The sequence below is a fragment of the Alternaria incomplexa genome (genome assembly GCF_024043165.1).
Source record: "Alternaria incomplexa strain BMP 0042 chromosome Unknown scaffold_23, whole genome shotgun sequence".
NCBI classification, from domain to species: Eukaryota; Fungi; Ascomycota; class Dothideomycetes; order Pleosporales; family Pleosporaceae; genus Alternaria; species Alternaria incomplexa.
In genome coordinates, this window is record NW_026249872.1 from 187,757 (window position 1) to 207,582 (window position 19,826).

The 19,826-nt window shown below is 52.9% G+C and overlaps 3 protein-coding genes across 3 annotated transcripts; all 3 read left to right on the forward strand.

Annotated features, from left to right (window-relative positions):
- Positions 1 to 5,842: 5,842 nt before the first annotated feature.
- On the forward strand, positions 5,843 to 10,644 carry J4E90_010558 (uncharacterized protein; the record flags this gene model as incomplete). Its single annotated transcript, XM_051440070.1, has 3 exons — positions 5,843 to 5,994; positions 6,049 to 6,114; positions 6,168 to 10,644. 3 exons carry the CDS (start codon positions 5,843 to 5,845, stop codon positions 10,642 to 10,644), a joined length of 4,695 nt encoding a protein of 1,564 aa, XP_051286112.1.
- Positions 10,645 to 11,853: 1,209 nt separating this feature from the next.
- Positions 11,854 to 14,528, forward strand: J4E90_010559 (uncharacterized protein; the record flags this gene model as incomplete). Its single annotated transcript, XM_051440071.1, has 3 exons — positions 11,854 to 11,907; positions 11,971 to 12,477; positions 12,525 to 14,528. 3 exons carry the CDS (start codon positions 11,854 to 11,856, stop codon positions 14,526 to 14,528), a joined length of 2,565 nt encoding a protein of 854 aa, XP_051286113.1.
- A 2,208-nt stretch (positions 14,529 to 16,736) lies between these two features.
- Positions 16,737 to 18,245, forward strand: J4E90_010560 (uncharacterized protein; the record flags this gene model as incomplete). Its single annotated transcript, XM_051440072.1, has 1 exon — positions 16,737 to 18,245. The coding sequence occupies one exon, from the start codon at positions 16,737 to 16,739 to the stop codon at positions 18,243 to 18,245; it is 1,509 nt and encodes a 502-aa protein (XP_051286114.1).
- Positions 18,246 to 19,826: the final 1,581 nt, after the last annotated feature.

The window sequence follows — 19,826 nt, forward strand, 5'->3', positions numbered from 1 at the left end:
CTATCGATCAATGTCGCAATCAACGTGGAAGATGGGATTGGCTTCAAGTCAAATTCGCCGTCCTGACCTACAGCACTCGACGAATCTCCTCCCTGGTATGTGTGTAGTGGAATAAAGTCTTGATCGACATACTCAAGGACACGTTCAGAGGGCGGGCAAGGTAGTGGCACATAGTCCATGTACGACAAGTCTGAGTCGAAGTGTGGGTACGGGGACTTTAGCTCTTGAGGGAGCTCCCATGACGGTATCTGAGGCAGCTCAGGCTCTTGGGATTCCCATGGCGGTATTTGATGCGTCACGTAACCATGTGAGTCCACATGCCCTAGCTCTTGGGACTCCCATGGTGATAAGAGATCATTATAGTAACCGCGCGGCTCTTGTGTCCCAGATGTAGTGTCCACTAATGGTTCCGCCTGCGGTGCAGCATTCGACGAACCTGCAAGCCTCTGATCACCTTCAAAGTTTGCAAATCCCCCATACGAATCAATTGACGAGAAGTTGCTTGTGGAGTTATGATCTTGATATGGGTAACCTGAGTAGGCATGCGAGGTGGACGTCAACTCGTCCATAGGCGAGTTCGGGGGCCATGCTTGTATCTGTGATCCGGAGGCGACATCGTGGTATATGGTGGTTCTTATGCCTGAACGTCTCTCATCTGCAGCATACAAGTTCTCGGAGGTAGCAGGGTCGAGGGTTCGGACGTGGCTCATCGCAGGTATTTGTGTCGCACTTTCAGTATGTCAGCGAGGCGCGCTCATGTGTGAAGGGAGTAAGTATACCCATGGAGACGGAGCGAAGAATTTCAGGTCGCGCCGACGCACGCGCTGCATTGCGATGTCACTACTATGAGGGGGTAGTGGACTTGTATGTTCTTTGAGACAACATCACGCTGGAAAGAGGGTGGGTCGCCTGGATAAGCGGCGGCGGCTTGGCATCGATCACCCGTCAAGCCCGCCCGCGTATCAGGCCCATGGTACCACAGTGGACAGACGCCAGCTCAGTTCGAACAAAGGAAGTTTTTTTGAACAGCATTAGGATATTGGAGTGAAATGCAGCAGATTTCTTCTCAAGCTACATGCTCAACATGTTACAACAAAAGTGCTTTAACTGACTTTTATGATGCGTACAGACTAGCGCAACGTACCCGTGAACAGATATAAACCTTGGAATGTTAGAGCGAGCAACAAAACCTACACTATTCGATAGATATTCCATGCACAATATCCCCAAATAGATTTGAAACGTTTATTCGCTCGAAGCTGTTCAGCATTTCCAAGGTTCGCCAACATCTCGAAGGAAGACACGGTTTAGCTACTACGTGCTTGACAGCCTTGCTTGACAGCCTTGCAGCATCACGATAAAGCACTTTCATGAAGCAGAAGGATGGAGCTATTGTGTATCTTAATCTGCGTCCATGCTACCTATCACTGGTGGAAGATTAAGCTCTTTTGTGGGGTTCGCAGCAATGCAGCAGCTTGCGCATCTCAATGCCTATTCGATCGCTCTTCGCCCTCGCATCCCAACCACTAATAAAGAGCGTAGCTGGCCCAGGAGGATAGACGGCGGCTGCAGTGCCTTCGCTTCATTGTTGGAGGGGCGCTCGAGCGTTCACGTAGTATTGTGTGGGCTTGCAGCTGGCAGGTGGGGTATGTTGGGGTGCGCAATAGACCAAGCAGTCAATCGCTGCTTCGTGACCACGTTCGTCCCTTTTTTCGCAAATCATGGGAACAGATGTATCGCCTTCATGTTCTCCGAATAATTGTCCGTGATGCGCAATTTCGTGTGTGTGCGATGCGTTGTCGAAGCAGGTTGTTGACGGGAGGAGTCCCGACGAATCAGCGCAGAACGCCCAGTAGAACTTGCAGCTAAGCCCCCCAACGCTGACCGCCGGCGGCTTCATGAGCTTTTGCGGAGAGGAACCCCTTCTCCATCTGTGCTACGACGGAACCACTGATCAACATCGCAGACATACCCTGATCCAAGACCAACGACAACCTTGTAGTAGAGCCGAGTCTCTCCCGAGTCCAGGTGAGTGGTGAGCTTATCACGCCGACGCCAAGCGATGACGATGACGATGACGGCGCCAGCTAAAACATCGTAGACACCAAGATGCCCGTCGTTACTCGTGGGTTTGTGCCCTTCGACGGTGAGTATACGTTACCCAAGCAGACTCTGTCAGACCCAGCAAACGTGCTTCAGGCATGGTGAGTCTCAGGGCTAAGCTGACGGCCGCTGCCAGGCACCAACCAAGGCAATGCAACCTTCACGCCCCCGGGCTCGTACACCCAGCCTATGGAAGACGAGAACATCTGGTGGAAATACATGTCCGGAGCGATAATGCTGATTGTTGGAGTCGGAGGCTTTGCCGTTGCCGTCTACGTGTGTGTAGGCAAGCGAAGAAGAGAACGTGCCGAACGAGCCTGTACGTAGCTGGTGATCAGTCTTCCTTACCATCATGGTGTACCATGTCCGCTACACAATGACTAGAGCTTACGTTCCACTAGCCCGTGATGCGCCCGCGGTGGGTCATCACCCGAATGCCCCGGCTGAACTGGGGAACGACAACGAGATGAACTCGATCCACAGCGACCCACCGCAGCCCCACGAGGCACCAGACAATGCCGCTGAGGTACAGCAGGTACACGATGAATCAAACGAGCATGTCCTCGACGGTCCGGGGGGACGCGGTCGTGATGCCGTGGGGCGTAGTGACGCTTCTGGAGGCGCCCCAGTCGAGCCAAGGGTAGCAGCAGCCAGCGGAGGTGCTTGAAGATTGTGTGTGTCCCCTTGGGCCTGGACCGCGATATTGGATCTATGTGCGAATGGTGTTGACGGATATTCGAGCTGATGGTTTGGCGTTTTCGGCAGGCGAAGTTGTCCTGGCGTTCGAGAGAGGGTCGAGCAGTATTGGGCAGCGTCAGTGTACAACAGAGGTAAAATCGCGATCGAACTCTTTCCGACTTTGCTGGAAGACCTATCCACATATAGAACGACCAATCAACATTTCGCTGCATACCAAGGCGCCATGCCGGATCTGGTCAGTCTGAAGACCGTGTTGACGTTGTGATGACTTCGTTCTAAGGTTAGCTTCTGGTGTCGACAACGTTGGTGAGGAAGGCGATTGCTATGATATGCATGTATCTTGGAACAAATATCCCAGAGGTGCGGCTCTGCGAGGAAGAGGGGTTATACACTCTCAAGCCGGCGTGGACACGAAGAGGGCGTTGCAACAGAGGGACTCTTTGTCGCTTTGCCCTTCCAAAAGTGCGGCCACCGTCCAACCAAGACAATAGAATCGCTGAAGGACTCTATGTCGATGCGTTGCCCTCAAGTTGTTGCGGCCTCCGGCACGTAAGCTCCAATCAAATTGCGCATTCTGTGGGGAGACCCACTGCTGCGAGCGTTGACGAGGGCCTCCGAGCGCGATGGCCCTGTGCACTGGTGCGGCCGCCTCAGCCCTACAAGCCTTGGAGTCGCACGGCTCTTTGGAACACCATCGCAGGGGCGCGACAAATGTTGGATTGCAACCAAATGTTGGATTGCAACGACTCTTCAGATTTTTCGATTGTCTTCATCGTCTCGCTCCAGCTTTCATCCTCACGCTGAAGATACGCTGTTGCTCCCAGACACCCTGATGGCCCAACGGTCCGTCATGGGTGACAGCACATGCATTTCCTGACCATCATCAAACTCAACTCAATGGGTGAATAGAACAAGGCCGTAGTAAGTGGCTACACTTGTGTCTCATCCTGTGTTCATGCACACCTGGTATGCCGACCTCAAAAAGAAGACAACAAGATTACTCTCGTAATTGCGCCACGATCAGTTTGCACCAGCGGTAGGATATTTGAAATGGCTCAGCGTTGCCAGGATTATGAGCGTGACCTGAGATTCTGAACAAAAAAGCGGACGGTGCGAGAGCATATAGGATACAGGACAGTCTAGTGGGCAGCATGGTGTTCTAGCATCCACTCCTAGAAGCGTGCGCAGCACTGGCTAGTGCCTAGGTACTCTTTGCAGCCACGAGTCTTGGGTGCCCCCAACCTGAAGATCCCTTATGATCTCGCCTGCGATGCCGAACCGGACCAGCTCAGCATATTTTGGACGTGCAACGGCTGCCTAGCCTATCAAATATGTGTCGGTCTGTGGGGCGATAATGAAGAAGAACCCTGGAAGGGTCCGCTGGAACAGGCCTTCCCTGACGCAGGGACACTGTAGGCCAATTCGAAAATCGAGACCCCGAAGTATAGTCTCAAACGCAAGCAAGCGGATGAGCGGTCGACGCGAACCGAAATTTGTGCCAGAGTAAATGCTATCAACATCGTCTATGTTCCTATACCCTCGTCCCAGTCCTCCTAGGTACGGTCGGTGAAGCGTCTGAGAGGTGTAACAAGTACGGCCTGTGTCGTGACTTGTATACAGAGTCTTGCTAGCAGTGATTTCGGGTGCGGAGGCGTTCGTCGTGGGTTCGTTTGCGACTCATTGCAGGCAATCGTCGTGGCTATGGTCGTACTTTATCGAAAATGTTAGTGTCGCGTTTTCAGTACATCAGCGAAGGGTACCTGGCGATCGCAATATGCACCAAGCTGACTGAATGCGAGGTATTGAGTCGCACCGACGCATGCGCTCCGTTACCACATAGCTGCTAGGAAGTGGCACTGCATTGATATTGCCCGCGGGGTTGACATAGTGTTGCGGCCGGACACGCGACGGGCCACGCGAGGACGCGCATCTGGCGGCTTGGCATTGATAAGGAATCACGTGCAGATAGGCTCCGACAATCTTGCGAGAGTTCGTGCTGACATGAACACTGCGCCATTGACTTTCGCCAAAAGTCAAACGCTGGATATTGATGAGGCAGCAATCTAACACCGAGTTCGCCGACTGACATGGTGGACCCAACTTCTTCGGTAGACAGGTACTAGGTACCGAAAAGCATGCAGACCTGGAGCGACGACCCGACCTTTCAGTAACAATGACTGTGCCCACGCGAGGATGCTGCCAGGTCGCGTTCGAGACATCGTATTTTTGCGCAGCTTCCAGAGTCCCGGTCCTATCCACGGGCCTGGACTCCCGTAAGAATCGGGAAGCCGGCTGAGCCGATGCGGTACCCTCGTTTCATCTGGGACATAGCTTGTCACCTTGCAGCTGGACTGTGGCGATGCAGCGAGTGCAACTGCCTCGTATCTCAAGATTTGTTCGTATGGACATGTAGCAGGAACCAGGCCTGTTACTTCCTTTTTCGGGCGCGAAGGTTCTGAAATGACGTAAGTACGCATCGGTGCTAGTAAGCGCTACTCAAGCAAACAATACTCTCTACCCAGCCCTCTCCTTTTGTTCATTGAAGACATCCCAATTGCGGACAAACCGATTGTGGTCGCCTCTTCGCCATGACGCTTCGACGCATCATCATTGCTCCCGCTGCCAAATCTGAAACCGGCGCCTCGGCCTACAAGAGAACTCGTTATTTATGGAGATGCAGCGTCTGTGCGGACTTTGGGGCCACGCCAAACTCAATGAACACGAGTTCCTACCCTAGATGCATGCTAATAGCGCAGGTACCGGCGATCACGGTGCCGTAGTCGCTGTTGGTGCCCCTACTAGAACACCCTAAGTGGATAGGTTGACGAATTTCTCCCAGATTTCGCGCCCTGATGAAGTTTGCGGCCTTAGTCCAGCATGGCTAGCAATTTGGTATTCGGGCTCGGATAAGGCGATTTCTCCCGTGCTTCTAGTCGGTTTCTACTTTTGGGAACTTAACCAAAAGGTCGGGTTCTGCCTTTTTGTTCTCTGTTACGTCCTTCTGCGGATTTTACCACTCTTACCAAGGGAAGCATCAAGTATGCGTTCATTCTTTCTTCTGCCGTTGCTTGCTATACTGCAGATATGTCAGGCTTTCAGCTCGCCGGATATTTACAAGCTCACGCAGCCTGGAGGTGCGAGTCCAGATTTGGGTGAAGATAGCCAGCCAGCTACTGTACCATCGCAATCAAGGTAAGAAGATCAAGGACATGGCATGATGTCTCTTCACTAACTTCCCAATGACAGACACGCAGCTGGACCGGACTCTGGACTGAACGTCTTTCTCCCGAACTACAAAGCAGACCCTAATTGGTAAATCCTGTCTCATAAGACACTCAGATGTACAATTATTAACAACAGTCCAGGCTTCCTCTGACACTGTCTCTCAAGACAGTCGGTCTGCAAGTCAAAGTTATCCAGTCGCTCAATATCTCTTCGCAATGCCGGAACCTACTGATTTACACCTCTCCGAGCGTGAGCTACAGCCCGAGCTCTGCGGATGTCACAGCCCTGACTTCCTTCGTGGTGAAGGGTGGAAGGCTAATCTTCATGAACCAAGTACCCACCGCTCTCCAGGCTCTTGCTGGTGTTTCTGCATCAACCGTAGACACGAGCGGTGCCAGGTCCGTCCTCCAGTTGACGAACACTGAGACACCGACGCAAGCTATTCAAGGTTTCGACTTTACTGAGTACTACGATGTCAACATGCCATTTTTCGAGAACTACACCGAGACTGGTCTGATAAATGTTGGCTATACACCTATCAACGGCTCTCAAACGATTGGCAAATACCTGGTCCGTAATGATGGTGTCGACAGCGCAGATACATCTGCTACCAGCGCAGCGATCGTCAAGCATCAGCCGTCGGGCGCCAGTGGATACGTATACAGCTTCGGTATGGACCTTGGATACTTGTACATTCAGGCTCAAGCTGAGGCCGGTGGGTATTCGCCATGGTACGACGGACACTACTACCCCGGATATGACATTGGAACCCGCGTCATCAAGAACATTGTCACCACCAGTCCTCATTTCGTGAGCCTGTGGTCTGTTCCTTACAACAAAGGACTCGCCTTCACCACTACCTGGGATATCGACACCTACGTCTCGTATCCACACGGTCAGGGTATTGCGGCTGCAGCACAAGACCGAGGTGCCGCGGGCAACCTGAACCTTCATACCAAGTACATCACCGATGCTTACGAGACGGCGTACTTCCAGTATGGTGTTCCCTACATCTACCAGATCAGTGGATTCCGAACGGCTCCAGATGGAAACCCGTTCATCGACTTCGGTAGCCACACTGTCAGCCACTCGCCCAACGCGGCGGGCTTTGACTACGGCACGCTTCAGGAACGGTTCATCGAAGGAACTGATGCCGGTTATTACCCGGTCATTCACCAGTGCGGTCCCAATGCTGACGGCACACCCACGAATGGAGAGGTCTGCACTAAGGGAGGCACTAGTGGGCTCTCTTTCTACACATCAGGTGCTTCCGCATCTGGAGAGGTCCGTGTGAGTGCTTGGTTGATCCGACACATACTTCACGATGAGTTCAAGACTGGCTACAACATGACCACCTATCGTCCGGGTAATCTTGCGTGGAGCAAGTATCAGGCCACGCATTGCGTCGCCAACGGCATCATTGGTGGCTCTTCATGCGCAGGCAATTCGCACCTGACCCACCTTCCTTTCCAGGTTACACACAACCGCGAGTCATTTCAGGAGCTTCCGTACTACGAGTTCCCACTCCAGTGGTCTGACGGTGACGGCAATATGAGCAGCGCGGACTTCCCAGGCTCAGACTTTGCGAATCAGATCAAGTACATTGAGAAGATGGCACGATATGGCGGACACTACAACATCTTGATTCATCCTTCCGACGCCCTGTTCGATAAGATCCAGATCCAGCGCGCACTCCACGATAGGGTGCGTCCTTATGCAGTCTTCTTCAACCAGACAGGCATGGCCAACTGGTGGACCAACCGAGATCGCGCGATTGTAGACATCACCGCAGCGGACAACTCATCTGCGGTGATGACAGTCCGCTTGGACGGTCGCACTGAGGGACTCACCCTGCAGGTCCCACGAAACTACGCTATACAGTCTGCCTCAGGCTCTCTCTCGGTCTGCCAGCAACCCTCCTACGACAAGACCACGAACGCGGTCGTACTGCGAAACACGGCGAAGGGACTTTACACCCTCAACTTCGCTGTTGGGGCCAGCAACGCAACCGCCTCTACATGCCCTGACTTTACGCCAAAGCCGATTGGAGATACGGAGTGCATAGCATGGGACGTGATGATTGACGACTTCCTCGAACTCTACTTCGGCAGCAACAACGTCAATCTGCTCTTGTTGCAGACGGCTGCGACCGGACTTTCGTCAAACAACGTGGATGGTACCTTGCAGCTTACCGCGACCACAAACAGCGGCGTCAACTCGTACTACACTGAGATCTCACGCTTCTGCTTCGATGCCACCGTCTACACCCATTTGTACTTTGACATGGTCGCTCCTTTAGGAAGTACCTTCTACGTGCAGCTCGTTTCGTACGACACTGGATGCAACTTCGAGCAGCCAAGTGCAACATACTTGGACGTTACCAGATACGCCCCTGCCGATGGCTCGAACCATACTGTCACCATACCACTAGCCGACTTCAAGGGACAAGAGATGAAGCACGTCCGCGGAATACGCATCGGAAACATCTCGCCAGCACAGACACCTATCTACATCGACAATCTCAAGATCCAGAAGCGATGTGTAACAGCACCAGGAGAGGACCGTACCCCAGGCCTTGCCATCGAGTCATTCCAGAATGTTGATCGGTGGATCACTGGTATCAACAACATCTTTGGTCAGACCGACTACAACAACTCGATGACGTTCGCGAAGCTTTCCGAGCTAGGAAGAATGCAGTTGCTGCCGTCGAGCGCAGACTCGTTCTTCTACACGGATACCATGGTCGATGGAGCTACCTTGAATGCTACTGCTTACACTGGTGTCTCTTTGAATGCGCGCGGCCCATCCGGTGGCTCTTTCGATGTGGTAATTAGCTCAGGTGATGGCAAGACTACCACTGTCAACACCAGGTCTTACGCCACCCTAGGCCAGGATAACTTCTCCAACATCACCATTCCCCTCACGGCATTCTCGGGTATCAACACCGACTCGGTCAGCCGCATCACACTACGCAACTTCACGCCCAACGGTGGTTCTTCTGCCAGCAACTTCACCATGAGATGGATCTCTCTTCTTGGCGGACCTTCTACCATCGGCGCCGGCCCACGTTGCCCAGCACCGACTGGCTTTGTTGTGCTGAACTTTTGCGACCCGAATGAGTTCAAGACGCAGACCAATGCTTTGGGTGCGGCTATCTCTGACGACCGAACGATGCAGTCCTACAAGCAGACTAGCCGCGGATACGTCGACCTCGTACCCAAAGACGCGACATCTTACTTCTACTCGCTGCTCGCAAAGCCGTCTGAATGCAGAGCGGTGAACAGCTCTTACAACGCGATCATCCTCACTGTCTCAGGCCCGCAAGACGCGACCGCGAATATCGGTTTCAGATACGGCACTGATGGTTGCAGCACCAACGTAGTCACGTCTTACGTTCCGATCACCTTCAACGCCGCATCGACACAGCTTACGATACCGTTCTCTCGCTTCCCAGCTACCTTCAACCAGGAATACCTTCAGTCATTCGTTATGACCAACTTCAACTCCCCTGGCTCGACGTATCGCGTCCACTCTTTGGTCTTCACAGGACCGGCGGATAGCCCTGGTTGCGCGCTCTGCTCAGGTACTATTCTGAATACTTGCACATTCGTGCCTGAAGTCCCGCGGGTCAACCGACTCCTCGGTCAAATGACCGACGAAGGATCTCTCGCTTCGTATTCAGTCGATAGCGACGGCTCGCTCGTCTTGGGATCTACAAGTGGCTCATACTGGTACTCCCAGTTCGACAACAGCGGATGCTACAATGCGAACACCTTGAACGCGACGGGCATCCAGCTCTCCGTTGCCGCTCCCGCAGGAACCACATTCCGCGTCACGATGCGCTGGAAGACAGACGAGGAATGCACTACACTCTCGCCCCCCTCCTCCGTCCCCATAACTTCCTTCGTCACATTCACCAGCGCCGACGCATACCAAGTCGCACAGATCCCCTTTGCCGACTTCTCCGGCATGAACACCAGCAGGCTCGACAGCGTCGCACTCTCGGCGTTCAACCCCTCTGACGTCGACGTCAAAGTCGGCTGTATCAGTTTGATCAACATCGCAGCCACGCCCTCCCTTCAAACATGCAACTGTCCCGACGACGCATGGCTGAACTACTGCACGCCTGGCGTCGCAAACCGCAACAACCACGGCTACGTCCAAAGCGACGACGGCACCATGGAAGTCGCACCCGTCGTCACTGACGGCGCTTTAGTCCTCCAACCCAGCGTATCAGGCTCATACTGGTACTCGCTGCAGAACTGCGCCGACGTCTCCGCGTCCCAGTACCTCGTTCTCAACGTCACGGCGAGTGCGGGCGCAAGCTTCAACGTGCAGTTGCAGAGCGGCGGCTTTGGCTGCGATGGCCAGACTGCGATACAGCGTCTTAGTGTTGCGACGGCGGCGTATGGCAGTATGAATGGGAGTCCGGTTGTGCTGAGGATCCCGCTGAGCGATTACACGAAGATGAATAATGGCGCTTTCTCGTTGGAGAAGATTGATGCTGTTGCGTTGGAGGGTTTCAGTGCGGAGACGTCGCGGTATTTGATTCATTGTGCGTACTTTAGTAGTGGGGGTGTGAATGGGACGGTGGTGGGGAATGGTACTGCGGCGTAGATGTAGTTGTTGATAGAGATTAATCGTATTGTTTACTTCATCACATCGTTGGAATGCTACCTACACTCTGAAGCAACAAGAGATCTACCAAGTCATACACGTCAGTTCGGCTGCCGTCGTACAGCTGTGTCCAGCAGGGGTACCTGTGTCCTTGCATGTCAAGTGGTTGAAGCTGCATACGCTTCGCGATAGGCCCGAGACGCATCGTTTTCCCAATAAAGTGACGTCACCGTTCATTAACACTCTCTCCCCTACCCTTAGTGTGTTCTAATTAGTGTTGAGTCGCTCTGCTGGATGTCCTGACCGTCGCTCTCTGCGTGATTTCCTCGTTGACCATAACTTGGGCGTAGATACCTAGGTATTTGATGTGGCGTCATCATCGGATCGCGTAACCAATCAAGCTCTTGATGTTCGATGGATGTGGGCTGCGCGCTCAGATGTACGTGCACGCGGCGGCCAGAGCAAGAGAGACCCACCCGAACAGCCTAAGGCACAGGGTACTGTTGTCCCTCTTCACTGCGCGCTTGCTGCCATGTAGTCTCAAAATCACTTCTTGGCACAGCTGTACAGAATGCATTCAATGCAGTCTTGTAGATCAACCTACATCGCCGTCTGACATGGAGACTTGGGCCGCCTTAATTACACATGTTTGTGTGTCGTGTAGAGTATATGCGGAGGTACATGGCTGCGCGTGTGCGGCAGCCGAGATAGAACTTGCTGACGGGGTAGGGTGGACTCAAGGCTACCTACTGCACTTTGAACACGATACGGGACACGAACTCGTGAACGCTGAGCAGTCTCATCTACCTGAGTACAGTACATTCGATATTGTCCCACGCACCCTCGTGTCGGGCTCTGGAGGAAGGTGGCTTCTACTCCAGTCGGGTGAGTACCTAGATATGTTTACGTCCGGGCATGTAACATTATCCTTTGCCGATGACGCCTGCAGCATGCAGCCGCCTATTGCTCTACAGGATTGCAGCCGCCAAGCGCTGCAGTGCAAGCGCCATCGCTCTCATTGGAGACGATATCCACAATTATCGGTGTCGAGGACGAATATTGCACGTGGCGCGTCTACCGGTGAGCACACGTGCGGCAGCCTCTCTACCCCTCAGGTTCTTCATTCCGGGGTCGTGTCCTCGTCGAGCGAGATCGCGACTGATATCCGACATCGCTCATCATTCAGAGACCTGATACAGAGTCGCTAACATGGATGAATTTCCTCCATGTCAGGTCGCCCTCGACTACCTAGAAATAAACGAGGTGCGCCCAATTAGAGAATGTTATCCTTCTGGTAGTGCCTCGTTCTATATACCTTCCCGGAAGATCAAGGCACTATTCGAAGACGAGCCTTATGGCTTGACAACAGAACGGCTATACCTCTGCCCTTGCTCGCGATGCACTCGGGACGGCGGATCAAGAGAGTACCGTTCGGACTGCTTTAAGGAGCGTCGAAAACAACAGGAACTGAGGGGAGACTACGCCCTTATTTATGCACTTCTCATCAGTATCCGTCGCCCAGGGCTTATTCACATGTTTCAGAAGTACGAGCTAAAGCTCGACGGGACTAGGTACTTTCGCGACGCGGACTTTGACGACCTCCGTCATCGAGAGACGGTCTTGGACTTGGAGACAGTACAAAGGAAGATACTGGAACAGCAGTATAACTTTCTTGTACGGACACTTCGACCAGCGCCGGACGTCGTATTTATCCCAACAAAAGAATTGCTGCCCATCAAAGAGGATACGGAGCTCAAGGGAGAAGGAACATTAGCAGAAGTCAGATGTTTCGAATTCCAAGACGACGACTATCGGTCGGAGGACTTTGGACCAGTAAGACCCCCTACAGGATGTTTGTGCTTGTATTCTAAACTTTGCAGCATATCAAAAGGTTCGCTCGCAAGATCTTCAGGCATGGTATGGGCAAAGCCGTCGCGAAAGAATGGTACAATCTCCAGAGGCTTTCGAAGGAGGAAAACCACCCGCACCTCATGGTGGCTTTGGGCGCGTATTGGCATGGTAGTCACTTCTTCATCTTGCAGGAAGAAGCTGACGGATCACTTCACGACTACCTTAAGGGACCAGGAGACGTATTCGACTTCCGGGAGCTCTGGGCGCAGATGCAAGGCGTTGTTGAAGGGCTCAACACTCTCCACAAACTTTACAAAGGGACCAGAATCGAGTACCACCAGAATCTGAAACCCGCAAACATTCTGATAGTGAAGGGAACGATGAAGATTGCAGATTTCGGCTTGATAGAATTAAAGGCGGCAACGTTGGCAGCTGACGCAGACCCGACCGATGTTCCGAACGAGCACAACACTGGCTACTATGCCGCCCCTCGTCGAGGCGGATACACCCGAGAATGCGATATATGGTCACTTGGATGCATAATGTCTGAGGTCGCAACTTGTGACATCCAAGGTCGGGACGGAGTTAGCCACTACAAGAAGGCTCGCATGGCTGATGGGCCATCTGGCAAAGACACTCCGCGCTTCTCCTATGGGCGAAAGGTCAAGGATGCAGTTATATTCATGCATAAGCAGCTCTATGCTTCTGTTCAATCATCAACGCCGACTGACGGAAACCCAACAAGACAATTACAGAAAAGATTCTACAACGAACGTTTCTTCGACCTCTTGAACAAGATGTTCTGGTGGGGTCGTGCGTCCGCCGACTTGCCAGAAGTCTCAGATAAGGGTATCGGCCTCGATGCGGCGCATGTTATCGAAACACTCCAGAAGTTACGCAAAGAGATTTTACCGTCTTTACCTTTGGAAACGCTGCCCTGCGAACTGGTGATTGGTGCACCGGTAGATTGGTCAGGTCGCGGCACATCGCATGTTGACTACAAGATAGATGAAAGAGTGCCATTGGTAGAAGGTCGCTTTCTTGGACATGGAGTACACGGCGGGGTTTACGAAACGGAGATAGGAAGCAATGGGATTCGACTAGCATGGAAGCGCAAATACGCCCGACGCAAGATCGGACAGAGTGAACGTCGAGAGATCGAGATCATCAAACGGCTCAGTCATGCGCACATTATACGTCTCATAGGAACGTATACTCGTGGGCTAGTTCTCGGCCTTCTACTATGGCCTGTCGCTACTTGCGATCTCGCAACACTCTTGGTAGACGCAGATTGGCTGCAGAAACGTACAACTGATGGAGACTGGGAAGACAGCGACGCCCTGGTATCGGTTTACTCCGAAGACTACGATCACGACCGAGAGCCAGCTTTCGTATCTCTAAGCCTTACGGGCAACGATGGTCAGCAAACATTGAAAAGCACGATAGCGTACCTCTGGAAGACAATCGGTTGTATAGCTAGTGCTGTCTCGTACTTGCACAGCTCTGGTATCAAACACAAGGACTTGAAACCCTCGAATGTAGTTCTGTCTGCCAACGGCCTTTGGGTAACTGACTTCGGCTCTGCAACCGACTATTCTATTCTGTCGTCAAGTCTTACAGACAATGGCGAGCGTGGGACACCAAAATACTTTAGCCCTGAGGTTGCAAGATGGGATCCGAGTCGTTCTGCTTCAGATATCTTCGCGATGGGTTGTGTCTTCTTCGAGATATTCACGTTGTGCATGGGCTATTCACTCGAAACCACACAGACGCTACGCGCAAGGGGAGATAGGTCGTTTCAGGCAAACCTCGACAGCATTACACATTGGTTCGATAATGACGAGGATCTGAGCCGAAGACCAGCGGATGAACACTTAATCGGCTTGATCCGGCATATGATGAAACCGGAGCCGAAGGATCGACCAAAAGCGTCTCAGGTAGAAGAGCAGATCGCTCTCATTGGCGAGATTGCAAAAGCTACAGGTGAATCGGAGTTCTCCCTGTATGTTGAGGGCTTGTCATGTTCCTGTTAGAACCAGATAGTCCTGGTGTAGTGGCGCATGCCGCGAAGATAGTCGACATAACGCATGGTATTTGCCACATACAAAGGCTAAGGATACGCTGGCATCGTGTGACGTATTCTATTGATGTCCGATACCTACAGTTGGTGGAAAGAGTTCGCCTCTGCGCAGTGAGTGCTGACCCATTGGCCCTTGTTTCTTGACTTCCTTCCAAAGTTATTACGGGTGTTGGAAGCTCCGCCTTGCGCTTTACTTTTGGTCGATGGGCTGGTTAACTGTCGGATGCTATCTTACGCAGCCTTACGCACCGCAGGATGGCGATGAGGCTGTCGGTAGCCGTGCGTACGGCACAGTACAAAGAGGATCCGCGGTGGCTGTACGTCCTGCCACTTTCCTGTCCCAAACTGCGCTCGCAAGCCCAAACAGATGAAGAGGACGCAAACTCCTCTTCTTTGAGTCTGATGCTGAATGGTTATTGGAACACTGCGAATCCGACCGTCGACGGCTCAAGGAACCCTTCCACGCTAGCTGCTTGCGCTAACCGAACATCATTAGCGTGCCAACTCCTAGCGATGACGAACGACAAGGGAACGCGACGCTCTCTCAACTACAACGGCACACATATCGCGATACCTGCACCAGATCCGGAAACCTGTATCGTTCCTCTCGAAGCATCAAGCGAACATTCACGTGATCGCGACTCCGACACACGACGCCGCAATGTTGGAGGTACCGCCCCTATCTGCAGCTACGACGCCCACGCCGGTGGAGGCTTGCCAACCCCCAACGTAGCAGCCGAAGACACCTTTGGATACGCACGAGCCCGACAATTCACTCCGATAGTTACGGTCATCGATGGCGTCGAAGGCACACGGCACAACGATCCGCAAGCCGCGCAACTCGACGCGTTCTCCTACGTATACCGAACCAGCGCAACTGTTTGCACTCGCTGTGAACTCACCGCCTACCTAATTGCTTGTAAGAAGCTGCGATGATGGACCTAAAGGCAAAGACTATGAACTCCGCTGGTTCATCGGCTATGCAGAGGGCTACGGCTACCTTGTACTGGAATCGGGAGGAGGGTCGATGCCCCCAATCGATGAGCTGGATGACAATCGCGTCGCCGCTCTTCCTACTGCGATCCGGACAGCTCGGATAAGCAGAGTAGTGTGGAGCCGTTTGAAGCTGAACGCGGCATCGCATAGCGAAACGCTGACGAGGCCTGGTTCTTCATCGGATGCTGAGCCACTTCGATCTTCGCGCACTACTCGGAGCGAAACATCTTTGCGAACGCAGTGTGAACGCGAGGAGACCTCATCGCGTCTTTAGCAGCAATGGAACGGTTGGTTATAATTACCTCATTAGACGCAGCCATTCCTTACATATCGGTTGGCTGTTCGACTTTACGCCCTGCGCCTTACTTGTCTTCACGTCAACGAAGGATTAGGCGAGGTTGTCATGACTGTCGCAAGGCGTCGTTGACAGGAGCATATTTTCCACCAATACTTGAGTGCTTATTCGGTGCCACATATGTCGCTTAGCCATAGACCGTTCCAGAATCAGCCCTTGTCGATATCCCGAGGCACAGTAAGGGCGCTCACGTCGGAACGGGAGCTGTACGTATCGATTCAACATCTGTAATCAACTTCTGTCACACTCTGCATACAGCTCCGCTAGATACCCCACGGGGCCACGTTAGCGCCCGTAATTGGAGACTGAAGACCTGACGCGGGTCTGCGCATCGACAGTCCCTCGCCGCATCCTCTCTCATCTGGACAAGCACAATTCATCCGGCAATTGTAGCGTTAGTGCATCGCATGTTCAGACTACACACCAGTCGCCGGAAGCTTTACATCGAAGCTACCTGGTCCATCATTAGCTGATGCGTTCACACTAAAATTCTTGTAGGATTCACATGCGGCACGCTTGACCGCCTTCACAACATGCAGGGCTCTGGTACCTTTATCATTATGCTCGCCGCATCCTCATCAGTGGCGCACTGTCCGAGCTGCAAGCAATGCAAGCCACGGTCGACATGAGTCACTGTATACTGAGCTTGGCACGTCCGCAGATGCTTCGATTGTTCAAAGCTCATGTGTCTGCTACGTTCCAGCAGCGTCATATTCGCGACCTCTGACCATAATTAAAGCTATGTTAGACTGTAGCTAATTCTTGCTCTCATCACAACATACCCTTTCTCCTCATTATTTGTCGTCCGCCATGTATCGAGGTGGCACGACTATCCAAGACCCCGAAGGTCTCATCCCTCCCTCCGTTAAGCATGGATCAGAACAGAATGCAGTGCTCAACGATAAAGCCATGCAACATGGCTCCTCCCAGATCAAGCTCAACCCTGAAGAGCAACCGTTCAGCTGGCCCGCCCGAAAGAAATGGACGGCGACGATGGTCATCGTCTTCATGACTGCGAACATCACTCTCTGCTCAAGTGTGCACGCCGCTGCAATCCCAGGCGTCACCGAAACATTCGCATGTTCCCCGACCGTCGCAACGTTAGGAGTAACGACATTCCTCGTCGGCTTTGCCTCTGGCCCAATGTTGTTCGCGCCGCTCTCAGAAGCACTGGGAAGAGAGATTGTCTTCCGCATTACCATGCTTCTCTTCTTTTGCTTCAACATCGGCTGTGCGCTATCGCCTAATCTTGCCGCTCTTCTGACATTTCGGTTCTTCAGTGGTTTCTTTGGATCACCCGTTGTGACTAACAGCGGCGGATGCTTGGCAGACATCTGGCCCCAAAGCCATCGTTCGGTTCCATTCGCACTGTTCACGACGGGCAGTTCCCTCGGTCCAGTCCTAGGGCCAGTGGCAGGAGGGTTCATCTCGCAGCACCTGAATTGGAGATGGCTCTATTGGGTTGTGACCATCATTGCCGCGATCGTGTATACTGCGATGCTCTTCTTCCTTCCCGAGACATACACGACGACACTTCTGCTACGGAAGTTGGCCAAGGCCGGTATAAAGCCCCCACGCCAATCTTTCAAGGAGCAATATTCTACCAACCTGACCCGACCCTGGCTGATGCTCTTCACGGAGCCCATCCTATTCGTCCTAGGCCTTTACTCAGCGTTCGTCTGGGGTATACTGTATCTGGACTTCACCGCCTACCCAGTAGTCTTCCGGCAGACGCGTCATTGGAGCGAGGGCATCGCAGGTCTATCCTTCCTTGGTATCGGACTCGGCATGGCGATCGCAACGGCGAGCTCACCATGGATTAACGACATCCACAGCATATGGGTCAAGAAGCTTGGAGGACCAAAGCCAGAAGCACGTCTGCCACATCTCATCATCATAGCGTGGTTCATTCCCGTGGCACTCTTCTGGTTCGGATGGACGGCGAATCCGCCGACGCACTGGGTCGTATGCATTCTCTCTGGCATACCCTTTGGCATTGGCTTTGTCACGCTGTTCTTGGGAACCAACGCATATCTAACCGACTGCTACGGGCGCTTCTCCGCAAGTGCACTCGCTGCTAATGCGGTGATGCGGTCTTTGTTCACGGCTGGTTTCCCGCTGTTTGCGCGGCAGATGTATGTTCAGATGGGGACGCCGTGGGCTAGCAGTACGCTGGGATTTGTCGCCTTGCTTATGGCGCCCGTGCCGTGGCTGTTCTTTCGGTTCGGTCCGAGGATTAGAGCGAGGTCAAAGTTTCATCTCTGGACTGTAGATTTGGAGGAGGCTGAGAAGGAAAGGGCATCCAGCGTTGACGTGTAGTTCATTTCATGTCTACTAAATCGAACGATTCGTCACTGCAGTGTCTGGAATGCATGCATGGTTAAGCCTCATGGATAGGAGCAGCCTCAGGCGCGTTGTGATAGGATCGTATGTACCTGAATGCCATGATAAACCTAGTCATATTGACATGTTCGGGTCGTCACATTGCTACTTATGTCCGATCTGATGCGATACGCAAATGACATCGTTTTCTCTCTGAGCTAACTTATACAACGTAGCGACAGTGTACCCACTCCACACAATAATATCGGTCTTCCTAAGCTCACTGAACGAATAGCATGTCACCGACATTTCAACCAGTCTCTGCCCTGCTGGTTCCAACCGTCATACTCTCATCGAGGCCCTTCATTCCTACTTAAGGTATGTTAGCCTCTTCCAGAGAACATGAGTTTAACTTCCTGGGTATTACTTACTGGAAAGGCGACATCGCGAATCTAGGGACTGCCACCCCCTGGCCTACGAACTCCTCGGGCTTCGGTAATCCCAAGCGGAGCGGGAGCTCTCTCTGCAACTGCGCGTCCACTGCTATGTCCGCCTGGCCCACGAACTGCGCGGGCTTCGGTGATCGCAAGCGGAACGGGAGCTCTCTCCTTAACTCCCGATCCGCCACTGTGTCCCCCTGGGCATACCCTTCCAGGCTCAGCATCTCGGGTAGTTAGAAAGCCGCCTCCACGGAATCGTTCTTTGGGATCAGCATCCCGAGAGGCTAGATCGCGGCCTCCACCAAAACGCTTCTGGGGATCAGCGTCTCGGACAGCTAGACGGCAGCCGCCGCCAGGGCCGACGCGTTGAGGCTCTGCGTCTCGGATGGCTAGACGACAACCGCCGTCAGGGACACCGCGCTGAGGCTCTGCGACCGGAGCGGCGGCTGCCAAAGTGACAAGGATGGTGAGTAGAAAAGCTTGTAGCTGCATGATTGATAGTATAAGTATGGAGTGAAGAGCTGTTGTAGTTGTACTCGGTGGTTGTGTGCTACATGAAATGGAAGATTGCGCTGCTCTTTATACATGCGCTGGTCGACAATTTGACGGAGAACACCGTCGTTCTGTCTGATGTGAGAAACTTGGCTTGCTCGTATAACTGTTCGTAGGATCCACAATCGATGAGGTGCTTGATGCTGTCGATGGTTGAGTGGTTACTCTGTGAAGCCGGGCAACGGGCGTATAAGAGTGTGACCATTGTCTGACACCTATCAAGATCTGACTTGCTCTGGATTTCATAATCCAACATGAGAGCCCATATTTACCTCCTCAGGTACCTTAGTGTCATGCTTTGATAGGTTTTTGTGTCAGTCCAACATTCTTAGCTTTGACGAGGAGGGACTTCAGTCATCACCACATACACATCAGCCTGACCTTGGCATCGTTCAGTATTTGGAGGACATTCAGTTGTTGAACAGTGGAGTTTACTCTTGAGGAGAGACTGGAGTTGATGCCTAAGCAGAGCCCACAACGCGGTCTAGTCAACGCAGTATACAGTGAAGGGGCTATATTCAGCCCGTTATACGACAGCGGAGTTTACATGACCTAAGAGGTCACGACGCACGTGGGGGTACGGGCA